General features: G+C 50.3%; 1 protein-coding gene across 1 annotated transcript; it reads right to left on the bottom strand.

Annotated features, from left to right (window-relative positions):
* Positions 1 to 6,922: 6,922 nt before the first annotated feature.
* On the bottom strand, positions 6,923 to 11,057 carry RPL38 (ribosomal protein L38). The gene is made up of 4 exons (XM_006886393.1): positions 10,857 to 11,057; positions 10,048 to 10,108; positions 7,814 to 7,936; positions 6,923 to 6,948 (listed from the first exon to the last, which is right to left on the bottom strand). The coding sequence occupies exons 1-4, from the start codon at positions 11,055 to 11,057 to the stop codon at positions 6,923 to 6,925; spliced, it is 411 nt and encodes a 136-aa protein (XP_006886455.1).
* Between the last annotated feature and the right edge of the window lie 1,473 nt (positions 11,058 to 12,530).

Genomic DNA, 12,530 nt, shown 5'->3' on the forward strand with positions numbered 1-12,530 from the left:
GGCTCGGCCCGACTGCGGCCCCGCTGCCTGCCGCCGCCGCTGCCGCTGGGCCTCCGCGCGCGCCCAGCCCTAGCCCCGCCCCGCCCACAAGCCCCGCCCCTTCCCCGCCTCCGGTGCTCGCCCCTCCCAGTCCCATAGCTCCGAGCCCCGCCCCAGGCCTATGACTCCGCCTCCAACCACGCGCCCCGCCCTCAGGCTTATGGCTCCACCCCAACATAGAGCCCCGCCCCAGGCTCGTGGCCCCGCCCCATTTCCAGCGTAGCTCCACCCCCCTCACCCCACTGGTTGCTTCACAGTTGTCCCTCCCCAGCGCTCACAACCAACCCCCTTCTGGGCCTGGGTCTCCAAAGGCAAAAAAGATGGAAAAAGGCGCTCCTGGGCTTTATTGACTACGAAACAGCGTTTGACTGTGTGATCATAAATTACAGCCAACATTGAGAAGAATGGGAATAATCCCAGAACACTTAACTAGGCTCATGCAAAACCTACACCTAGACCAAGAAGCTGTTGTGCCTACAGATCAAGGGAACACTGTTAGGTTGTTGTTAGGTGCTGGCATACTCATAGCGATCCTATGAACAAAAGATCTGAACCCTGTTCTATCCTGCGCCATCCTCACACTTCTAGACACAGAAGAGCCCACAGTGGCAGTCACCCCGTGAAACAAGACTTAAAATTAGGAAAGGTGTAGGTCAGGGTTGTATCTTTTCTCCGGACCGATTTAATCTATATGCTGAGCAAATTATTCAGGAAGCTGAATTCTATGAAGAATGGGGTATCAGGATTGGAAAAGACTCATCAATAAGAGACTTAAAAATTGTTATGTTGACATAGTCTTGGTTTCTGAAAATGAGGACTTGAAGCACTTGGTGCAGAAGGTTAAACACTGCAGCCTTCAATAGGGATTGTATCTCTAGATCATGAAAACAAAAATACTTGCCACTAGGCTGATGTTTTTAACAACTGATAGCTTTGTTTGGCTATCTCAAAGTTGTTGTGTACACTCACAGCTGACCCTCTTGCGGGTTTTCAGAGGCAGTTAATCACATGGGAGGAGACTGCCCAGCCTTCTCCCTCAGAGAAGCTGCTGGCCTTGAACCCAGGCACCCGGTGCTTTCAGGATTGCAGTGCAGCATCTTGCTAGTTATGTGACAATAGCATGCTGTTGTTGTTATGTGCCTTTGAGTTGCTTGAGACTCATAACGACCCTATACACAATAGACCTAAACCCTGCTCTATCCTGTGCCAATCGCACTGCCTCCGACACACCCATCCCGATTACCCCAGTCACTGAATCAATCCACCTCATAGAGGGCCTTCCTCTCCTGTGCTGTCCCCCCACCCTACGAAGCATGATATCCTTCTCCAAGGACCGGTCCCTCTTTGCAACATGTTCAAAGTATGTCAAACGAAGCCCCAGAATCCTTGCCTCCAAGGAGCCGCCCGGTTTAAGCCTCTCCAGGATAAATCTTTTTGTTTTCTTGGCAGTCCATGGTACATTCAATACTCTTCTCCAGCACCATAGCTCAAAGGCATCAACTCGTCTATCCTCCCTAGTCATTGTCCAGCTCTCTGATGCATAACAAGTGATTGCAAAGACCATGGCCTGTATCAGATGCACCTTAGTCTCCAGAGTGACACCATTGCTCTTCAGTACTTTGGAGAGGTCCCTAACAGCACCAATAGCATGATAGATGGATAAATGATTGAATCTGTCAACGACTTTATCTTACGTAGATCCATTTGATACCTGCAACCAGGAAATCAGGAGACATATTGCACCGGAAGTCTGTAGTCAGGGATCTCCCCAAATTATTGAGGAGCAATTATGTTAGTTTGAGGACTAAGGTGTGCCTGATTCACACATGGTCTTTTCAGTCATTTGCTATGCATCTGAGAGCTGGACAATGAATTAGGATGACAGAAGAAAAATCAATGCCTTTGAACTGTGGCATCTGAGAAGAGTATTGAATATCCCACACATTGCCAAAAGAATAAACAAAAATATCTTGGAGAGGGTTGCAGCCAGAGTGCTCCTTGGAGGCAAAGATGATAAAGCTTTATCTCATACTTTGGCATGTTCCTAGAAGGGGCTATTCATTGGAGGACATCATGCTTAGAAAGGCAAGGGGACAGCAAAGGAGAGGAAGACTCGCAACCAGGCAGATTGACACAGTGACTGCAGTAATGGGCTTGAGTGTCGGATTGTGAGTCTGGCACAGGAAAGGACAGGATGCAGATAGGGTCACTGAGTCATTCATACTCCTGAGTCTTACTCCAGTCCACTCAGGGGCATCTAACAACAATAATCTCTCCATAATCTGTTTCTGAATTCCAGTTCCTAGGCCTGAGGCTTCTTGTTAATAGCTAATTATCAAATCAAGAACACAAGTGCTGGGAGTGCTGGCCCTGGAGGCAGAGGGAGAGTGGTTGTCCCCAGAGCTTGTTAGGGGTGGTTGATTCTCCTCCAGGCTGCCAGACAGACAGCTTGGAGACAGATGGGAGCCGCATTCACTTGGCAGTTCAGTCACTTGTTTTGAATTCACCACTGGTTGTTTACCCAGCATCTTGGTCTTGTGCAGGGTGGTCAGATCTGCCCCGTCAGGAGCTCTCCCACCAGCACTCTTGACAAGGTATACTGGGGATTAGGGAGGTGACTGGATCGTTCCTGGCTGGCAGGTCTGGGTGGGATTCCTAGAGGAAGAGGCCTGGAGCAGGGCAGGAACGTGGGCAGGAGAGCAAGAGGGAGTCAGAGGGATCGGTCTGCAGAGCATGCTGGGAGGGTGCTGGTTGTTGAGATGGCTGAAAGGTGGAGACAGAGATGTGGCAAACGAGGCCTCAGGTGTGGGTCTGCATGGGGGCTCCTGGGTGGGCACCCTGAGCTGGTTTTCCTTTCTCAAGATGCCCCATCCTGATGGCCCCATCTCTGCAGTGATGTTTGAATGAGGCTGCAGTTAACCAAGAAAGGGAAGAGGTCCAACAAATTAAGAGGCCAGGTGGGCAAAACCGGGGCTGATGACCAAGACAACTTGAGCTCTGTCATTCACAGGAAGAGGGCATGGAGGAGTCCCCTGCTGAGGCTGGTTGGAACTGGAGTCCAGGTCTCAGACTTGCTCTGTGCATGTCCTCCTGCTACGCTTTCCAAGTGCGAGTGGATGGATCCCCTATCAGCTCAGAAGTTCAAAGAAATGCCCACTTCTCTAGGAAGCTTCAGTGGCCGAATGTGTAAGGAGTTCCGCTTCTGACCCAAAGGTCGGCAGTTTGAATCCAAAGGAAGAGAGACGGGCGATCTCTTCCTGTGATTTACAGCCTCGCCCCTTCAGCTTGGAGGGCGAGTGGATTCCAACTTGAGGGCAAGGAGAGTTTGAGGGTTTTGTTTTTTTGAGCAAGAAATTATAATTCTGTGATCCTGTGATCGGGGCAGCCTTAAGACAGGAGGGAGGGCTGAACCCCAAGGCCCAAGTGGGAAGAGTCTGCTAAACCAGGGGTGGCTTAGTCCAGGTGGGGGGCTGGGATGGGCACTGGGGAGGGAGGAGGAGGAGGAGGAAGAAAAAGAGGAGGAGGAGCAGACCAACCTCCCCTTCTGGGCGCCTCATGGCTCAGAATACCAGAATCAGCGTAGCTGGTGCACACGTGTCCCAACCCAGCTCCTTCCAGCAACTCCCCAGGCGGCCTGCTGACCTCGAGACAGCTCAGCCAGCCAAGCTAAGAGCAGAGTGAGCGTCTGCCCAGAAACGTGTGGAAATCAGCGCTCCTCCGAGCCATTCTCTCTCCGTCTGTCCTCCAGGCTGAGTGGTGCCTGCTCCCCAAGCTCCTCGCTCTCAGCCCCCGCTGCTAATGACAAACCCCTCTATCTTGAAAATGCACTTACATCCCAAATATCCAATCACGCTCAAGTCAACCCTGGCCACCACGGTACTTCCATAAAGGGAACCATCGCATGAAAGGGCGCCTTCTCTCAACAAGGGCCCCGCACATCCCTGCTGATGGTCTCCTAGGAGCTGGGACCGGTCTGCGGACAATGTGCTAGGGACAAAAGCCCTAAAAGGGTCCCTCTTCCTTGGGAATTTTAAACGTTTAAAGAATGGCAGAGCTGAAAGCTGCTTAAGGGGCCACACAGTTCTCTTATGAGGCGAGGGGGGGACAGGAGGGGCCTCACTGAGGTCCGTCAAGAACCAGAGCCCCCCCCCCCTGCACTCCCACCGTCCCCTGGAAGAGGCAAAACCTTCACCTTTCAACAAACAAGATACCCAAGTGCCTTTCCCATTTAAGAGTCTCCTGTAGAAATAGTAAGAGACGGGTGTTAACCACCTTTAAAAACGTATTTGGAACAGTCAGCATAATACCAAGCATACCATTAAAAACAAAAAACTGATAGCAAGAAAAATAAAATTAGGGAAATAACTCTATTTAGAGGCAGGAGTGAAATCCCAGCGGACACTCACTGCTCGACTGTTGCCCTAGGGCGCCCCCTCCTGGTCCGTCCCCACATTACCCTCGTTCCTCTACCTCGCAAGCTGCTGTTCACAGGACCCTTGACATATGAAATTATTCTAGTCAATCTGTGAAAGTTACGACATGGCTTTTCCACCCAACAGATAAAATTTACCAATTTACCAAGTGGCATAATTCCAAGGAGTGGGGGGGGGGCTCTCTGGGCTTTAAACCACTGGGCGGCACTGAGATTTGGGCCTTAGAAATCACAGGAACAATCACTTGGAGGTGGTCACACTGACCCACGCTCCTCCCTTTCACTGTTAACTTTTTATTAGTTGCAGTTAACTTTGAATGGAAGTTTACAAACATTCATATTTTGTTTTACAATACTGCAACTGATGGAGGGAGCTCTGGTGGCCTGGTGGGTAAGGAGCTGTATTGCCAATCACAAAGCAGAAAGTATAAGCAACAGCTGCTGCTCCAAACATTCTCTTGGCTATTTAGTCTCTGGTAACCCTCTGCAGGGTCAGCTCCACCTCAACGGAAATGAGCTTGACAATGGACCCCTTGCTGTTATTGCTTACATCATGGGCCGCCAAGAGAACAAAAAGGTCTGTGTGGGAGAGTGAAACCAAGTTTCTCTCTGGAGGCAAGGATTTTGAAGCTCTGTCTCACAGACTTGCGGCTCATGGCCAAGAGGAACCAGTCCTTAGAAGCGGGTATCATGCTTGGAAGGGTGGAGGGACAGATAGGAGAGGAAGACACGGGATGAAATGGATTGATACAGCAACTGGGGTTATGGGGTAGGTGTGTCAGTCCCTGAGACTGGCTCAGGACCGGGCAGAATGTTGTACATAGGTCACTAGGAGTCAAAGGCGACTCAAATGTACATACTACCACCAACCACCCTAGTAAACAATCCAAGAATAATTCTGGTAAACTTTCTGAGTTTTTTATACATCCATACTGTGCAATATTTCACAAACTCCTGGTTACTTTTTAGTGATGCTAACACTTCATTTTGGAAGGCGCCGCCTCCACTTCCTGAACAGCATGCCTCTGGAAACTCCTCAGGAACTCTGAAGAGCGCTATAGAAAGGTTTGAGGTCTTTCTGTTCATTGGGTCCGAGTCATGCTTGACTCAACAGCAATCAATAATACTCCGTGCTTGGGCTGTTCGCAATTCGTTAACCGTGCTGCAATAAACACGGGTGCATTTGTGTGAGACACGGCTTACTGCTTTGGGATCTATACCTGGTAATGGGATGCTGGATTAAACAGTTATCTCAGCTCCTTAAGGAGAGCACTGGCCTTCCAGCGGCTGTGCCTTTTACACCCCCACCAGCAGCGTATCAGGGCCATTCTTCCCACCCTTGCTAGCGTTATTTTGTATTTGTGAATTTTGCTGGGTTGGTATCAAGTTGGGCCTCCCCAAAATGAAATTTATTAAGACTTTTCCAAGAGCAGGAAGCTCTAGTGCACTGCACTGCAATCCCAGACGTACGCTGTGCGAATCCACCAGATGCTCTGCTGGAGGGGCCATCTCCTCCTGTACTAGTCAGATCTGATTTAACGGTACAAATTTTAAAAAAAAAATTAAAAGGAACTCTAGACTGGGGGGGGGTTGCGATGGGACATTTGGCAGTGACACATCTCAAACTTAAGCAGAAAACTCTCAACACTTCAGTAAAGACAATCTCATTACAAAGAGCACATTTCCAGATAGCTCACTACAGATGGCCAACACATGAAGAGACGCTCAAGATCACCAGCTTTGGAGAAGCAAATTAACAGCACTAACAGGTCTCGTTCCCAAGATCGCTTTCCTTCGAACAGACCACTCATCATTCTCCCCAGGTGTTAGTGTCCCAACCAACAATGAATGTGGCAGAACAAAGACCTAACACCAAATAGTCCATGGGCCGGGAGAAAAAACCTGCCTTTGAAGCGGAGCAAGGATGTTCCTGACATGAGGGAAAGGACTGAGCTCATTCTTTGGCCACATTATCGGGGTAACCAGTTACTCGATCGGGTAGTCAGAAGTCGCGATGATTCGGACCGACGCCGTGGCTCCCACATGCCAAAAATTTCTTTTATTGTACACAGGTCTCAACTGAACTGGCTTGTACTCTTAAGTCTAAATTTCCCTTCCCTGATGCCTGTACCTCGCTCCCTTCCAGGAGCTGGAACCCACCACTTCCAAGAGGCCACTCCTTCCTGAGTGGTGGCCAAAGCCCCAGGTGTGCGGGGTGACCCACTTCCACCTGGCTCTCCCGCCTCACCCCGGCACCCTTACATCTACTGCCAAACACTGGCGACCAAAGGATAGGTGTTCTTGCCCATGGACATCACAGCCAACACTGGGGATACAGGGAGGGAGGGTCCAGAAGCTACAGCCAAGCCCGACATCCCTTCCCACACTCAAAGACAAAGGACACAGAAGTGTTTTTAAAAATTTTATTGCAATTCAAATCAGCATGTTGGTTCATTTCAGCTCCTTCACTGCCAAACCTAGAGGGAGGGAGAAAGACAAAGGTGAGTGCTCCCAAAGGTGCATTTTATCAGGCTACTATTTGACCGAAGGAGATCTGGTGGCTTAGCTGAAGCAATCAGGCTGTCAAGACAAAGGCCTGAAGTTCAAATCCACTACTTGCTCTGTGGGAGATAAATGGGCCTTCCCCTCCTGTGTGATTAACTGCCTCTGAAAACCCCATAGAGTCAGGTATGGGTCAGTTCTGACAGGACCTAAAACCCGTTTGATTGAGGGAGCTCTGGTGGCTTTGCGCTGCCAACCCAAAGGCAGGTAAATCCAAGGGAGAAAGGAAAGCTCTCCTGTGATGATGCACTGGAGGCTCAGCTATGAGTCGGATCTGACCTAATGACACGCAAAAGCAAAACTGTTGTGACGATGCAACTGGGTGTGGACGAGGACCATGTAGCTGTCACAGGAGGAGGCCGGCTCAAATGTGCTGTTCACAGGGCTGCTCCGAGCCAGTGGACCTGTCAGCATTTAACACTGCTTGATTTGGTACTTAAGGTTCCCAAGGACTTTGGACAAGGTCTAAGCTGTACAAACCACCACCCCGAGGGGCCCCAGCAGCCCTGTACATGCTCCTGGCTCGCCAACAGCACCTTAGTCTCCAGTCCACGTACCAGGACCTCTAGGACGCTATGCTCACGTTCTCATCACATTCACCTCTAAACAAGGATGATCTCTCTGCCTGTCTTGTGGGGGGCTGCAGCGAGGACCAGGCCTCATGCACAGAGGCAGCCTTGTTAATTTTAAGTCTGCATCAGCAGAGCAGGGGAAGAGGCCCGGCGGTTGGGGGGCGAAGAGAACATCCCAGCAAGCCCTCCCTAGATTTCAGCCACGCACCTGGGGGCAGGGACTGCTTCAGCTTCTCGGCCTTCTCTTTGTCTGTGATGACCAGGGTGTAGAGGTACCTGCTGCACCGAACCTTGAACTTCACATTGTCCTTGTTCTTCTTAATCTTGACAGCTAGAGGGCAGAATCAGCAGTGTTGTTCTACCTGGGATCAGCCACAGTTCACCTGTGTACTCAGCAGAGCACTGCAGTGACCTCAAGTGGCTACTCAGTGACCACTGACCAAACAAATTGTCCTTCAACCCCACCCCACTGACCTCGCTCATGGGGACTGCCCTCTTAGCGTCCTCATTAACTCAAGAGCCACTTTGCTGTTAACAAGTGTTTATACTGAAAGCAGCCACCACTGCAGAACATTCTAAATCCACCTTCCCTAAAGTGTGCTATAAGCCAGTTCAAAGGGCATCTCCTGGGGTCAGACTTTCTCCTTCACTCAACAGACTGTCCACAGATGAAAGGCACTCTGGCTTCTGTACTGACAAGTCCCCACGCCAAGCCCATTATGCACAATGTCACAGTTGTCACCCACTGTAGTGGCCTGCCAACTGCAAAGCACGTGCCTGAGGGTGGACACAGGCCCTTGGCCCTGGTTCCCAAGCAGACCTGCCACCTGTAAAGGACCCAGCAGTGCAAGACTCTCACCGACTCTTACCACAGCTCCATCTCGGCTCACACCTGCCAACGGCCAGAGGCCGGTTACAGGAGGCAGCTACACTGCCGCTTTGAATCTTGTTTCTAATAAATCCAGAAACCTGGATGTTCATCCAAACCAACCACCACGGACTGGACTGTGTGTCCTAAATAAATGTGTTCCCCCGCCCCCCGTGGCGACGGTCATCGGTCTGGCAGCTGCCTCAGTACCACGCAGCGCAGAGTGACCAAGATCCTCTGGGCCAGGGGAAGGCTGATGCCAGGTCACATGGAGACTCCCAGGGGATGCTGGGCCCCAGATGTGGAGGTGGCAAGGACCTTCTCCTACAACTAGCAGAGAAAGCCCTGCCTCGTGCTCTGAACTTGGACTTCAATTCTTCTAAATGGCAATGAGAAGTCAATGTCTTAGAGCCAGACACTTGTGGCACTTGCCTATGGCAGTGCTGGAGAAGCGAGACCCCAGCCTAACACAGGTACCCACACACTCCCTTTCCAAGGGTACCAACAACGAAGGAGGAAGAATCGGTGCCTCTGGAGAAGAGTACACAATGGCCCATGGACTGCAGAACAGAGTGCAGCCAGGGTGCTCCTCAGAAGGAAAGATGGTCAAATTTAACGTCTGCCCCACACACCTGGGCACGCTGTCAGGAGGGGCTCGTCCCAGGCAAAGGACATCATGCTGGGAAAGGTGGAGGGTCAGAGAAAGAGGATCCCAAACAAGACAGCCCGACACGGTGACTGCCAAGGGGTTAGAGCATGTGAGACGCGAGGTCAGAGCAAGAAGGGACAAAGATCAGATCTCGTGCTCCAAGTCCAGCGTTCTCAGAGCTGTACTTGACGTGATGTCATTCAAAAATGACACCTCACCAACAGCTGTCACTCTTCAGGCCAAATTTAATCCTGCCAATGCTAAGACAAGACATAGAGTCTTCTGATGGATAGGAGTATCATTTACTCTAAGACAAGTATTATTCCCAACCCGTTTTAAACAGGAAATTTGTTACACACAGGTTACCAGAGTACGGTGTGCTCACTTCCGCAGGCTGTGTGAAAAAACCAACTACTACACTGGTGTACACCACACACCTGCCATTATGTCTGACCTGGCCACCTCTTCCCAAACCACACCGAACCCTAGACAGGAAACCACTTAGGAGGAGGGTCACGTGAACAAGGACTCCACTCAGGCCACGCGAAGCCCTAATGCTACTTTCAGGCTTCCAGACAATGTCTCACATGCAGAGCACCAACTGTATACCAAACAAAATGAAAGCAAAATAGTCTTCCACGATGCTTAACAGGAGTCAAGGAAGGCAGTACCAAGAGTTCCTCCTCCTACCACCTCAGGTTCCCCAGTGTTTCTTGTGGTGGGAGGGGCAGCTGCTCCCCACAGCCAAGTCTAAGTTGCCTGATGGGTTGGAGATTCGCGAATTAACCAGCAAAAGGGGGAGGGGGGAAATCTCTGTAAATGTTCATTAAAACTAATGAAATTTAATAATAATTTAAAAAAGGGGGGGGGGGCAGCTCAGCAAACCCAGCGGCTGTCACCATTCAGTCCCCACCAGATCACTTACATTTGGCATCCTTTCGCCTGGCCGTGAGCAGGAAGTCCTTGATTTCCTCAATTTTGCGAGGCTGCGACACACAGGAAAGAAATGAAGGTTAAATGCTTGAGATGCAGCCTCTGCCCCATCAAGTAGCTCAGAGCAGCTTCAGGACAAGGGAGCAGAACCCTCGACTGCCAACTCAAAGGTCAGTGGTTCAAATCCAGCAGCTGCTTGTTCCTGGGAGTAAAGTCCTGGCCGTGGGCTCATGTCACCAACACAGGCGTGGGAATCCCACGACCAGTGGTCCCACAGGACGGTCCTGATTGGAATCGACTAGAAGCGAGCTTGGTTTTAACTTATACAAGCGGACTCAACATTTAGTAGCTTTTATGTGAACACTCCCCCCTCTCCTGCTCGGTTTAACGTGACTAGGGCTGTGATTTCTTTTTTTATTATTTTCTGTGTATGAAGATTGTCCCTCCTTCTCCAGCAGAGCATCTGGTGGATTTGAACCGTGCGCCTCTGGGATTGGAGGCAGTAATTTTTTATAATCGGTGAAAAACAATCGTTAGTTAACTTCAGTAAACGGTGGCCTTAAACACAACCTAATTCCTGGACCGATCGAGCCTGACACCAACACGTCCAGCAGCCTCAGTTTCCCCTAGACGTCACCCCGTTTTACATCACTTGGTCCCGGGGGCCCCATCAGGATCGTGCGGATCGATTCACTGTATGAGAATGCCCTGCCACTGTCTTTCTGACAGTCCCGTCCCCCCATCCCTCTCGGGGATCCGGGGACCCCTGCCAAGCCTGCCTAACTCGGGGATCGCGCCCACTTCCCGAGGGGGTTCCACGCAGGGGTCGTACTCACCATGGCGGCGAGTGTGGGGGTCTGCGGGCGCGAGCCGGGACCTGCGGCGAAAGCATTCCAGGATGTTAGTGGGGAACGGCTGGCGGCGAACCACGTCCTTCCCCTCCCTCCATGATCCCGGCTCCGTGGGCACCCCACCTCCCTTCCCCACACCCCCTCGACCCATGTCTGGGATCCCCACGTTTCACCCGGCGTAGGATTGCCCCGGATTAGTACCGATGCACCGCGTACGACCAAAGATACTCACAGCCAGCAGACAGAAGCGAAGAGAGCGGAAAAGGCCTGGACTTCCGCTTCCTGTCGCTTAAACCCTCCCCCCCGGAAGGACCCGGCTACGGTCTCTGCGACGGGTCAAGATTCATGTAGGCGTTTGGCCTTTCCATTTCAGCACTCTCGCCCCCGTCTGGTTGAGAGTAGTACTGCAGCTCCATAACTTAAAAGAGCCTCTGGCTTCCAGTCCCTATGGGGCCCCCTTTCCCTCTGTCTTTTTTGAGATCTGTTGTTAGGAGGGCCCAGGCTTTGAAAAATGACATGTAGCTTGGAAAAATGGGGGGGGTCGCCATCTGAATGACTTCTTTGGTGAAAAGCCTGTTCATATCCTGTGCCCATTTTGAGATTGGGTTGTTTACCTTTATCTTCTTGTGGTGTAAGAACAGCAAAATTCAACAGAGTAGCAAACAAGAAATGCTGGCGAGGTTGGGGAGAAATCAGAACCCTTATTCACTCTTGGTGGGAGTGTAAAATGGTGTAACCACTATGGAAGGCAGTATGGCGCTTTCTCAAAAATTTGGAAATAGAAATACCATTTGACCCAGCAATTCCACTACTGGAAATTTACCCTAAAGAAATCAGAACTGCCAGACACGTAGATATAGGCACACCCATGTGTTTATTGCTGCATAGTTCACAATAGCAAAGAGATGGAAATAACCCTAGACCATCAACAAACAAATGCATAGAGAAGTTGTGGTATATTCACACAATGGAATACTACGCTGCACTGAAAAACAAGGAACTCATGAAATATTATACAAAATGGGTGACCCTGGAGGGCACTATGCTTAGTGAAATATCTCAGTCACAAAAGGACAAATACTGCATAATTTCACTGTTATAAAACAGGACTGACATGGGAGTGGGGGAAACTAAGAAAAGAGGGGATAAATAATACACACTGCATCGAAACAGATGAGGGAACGAACTGCTTAAAAGAAATATATGATTAGGTATTATTTACATGACAACAGTCCAGAATAAGAGCTGCATAGTAAAGTAAACTGGGGTTTTGGGGGGTGGAGAATTGTACAATAATGAAAGAATTTTCTTCAAAGAGAAAAGCAAACTGAGGGTGGGTGGTGGGCAGGGAGGAAAATGTGCAACAATGAATGAATGGAAATCCAAGTTCTCCATAAATGTTCATTAAAATCTCAATTAAAAAAAAAGAACAAAAGCGGAGGGTCAGCGAAGGAGGGGAAGACCCTTGATGAGGTGGATTGATATAGTAACTGCAGCGATGGGCTCAAGTGTGGCAGAGATGAGGAGGAGGGCACAGAATAGGGCGGAGTTCAGACCGTTGTTCACAGGATCATTCACGGTACTTAACAACAATAACAACGTCCTCCTTTCTCCCCATTTAGAC

This window comes from Elephantulus edwardii, unplaced genomic scaffold, assembly GCF_000299155.1.
Source record: "Elephantulus edwardii isolate Elephantulus edwardi_28Jun2011 unplaced genomic scaffold, EleEdw1.0 scaffold00048, whole genome shotgun sequence".
NCBI lineage: Eukaryota > Metazoa > Chordata > Mammalia > Macroscelidea > Macroscelididae > Elephantulus > Elephantulus edwardii.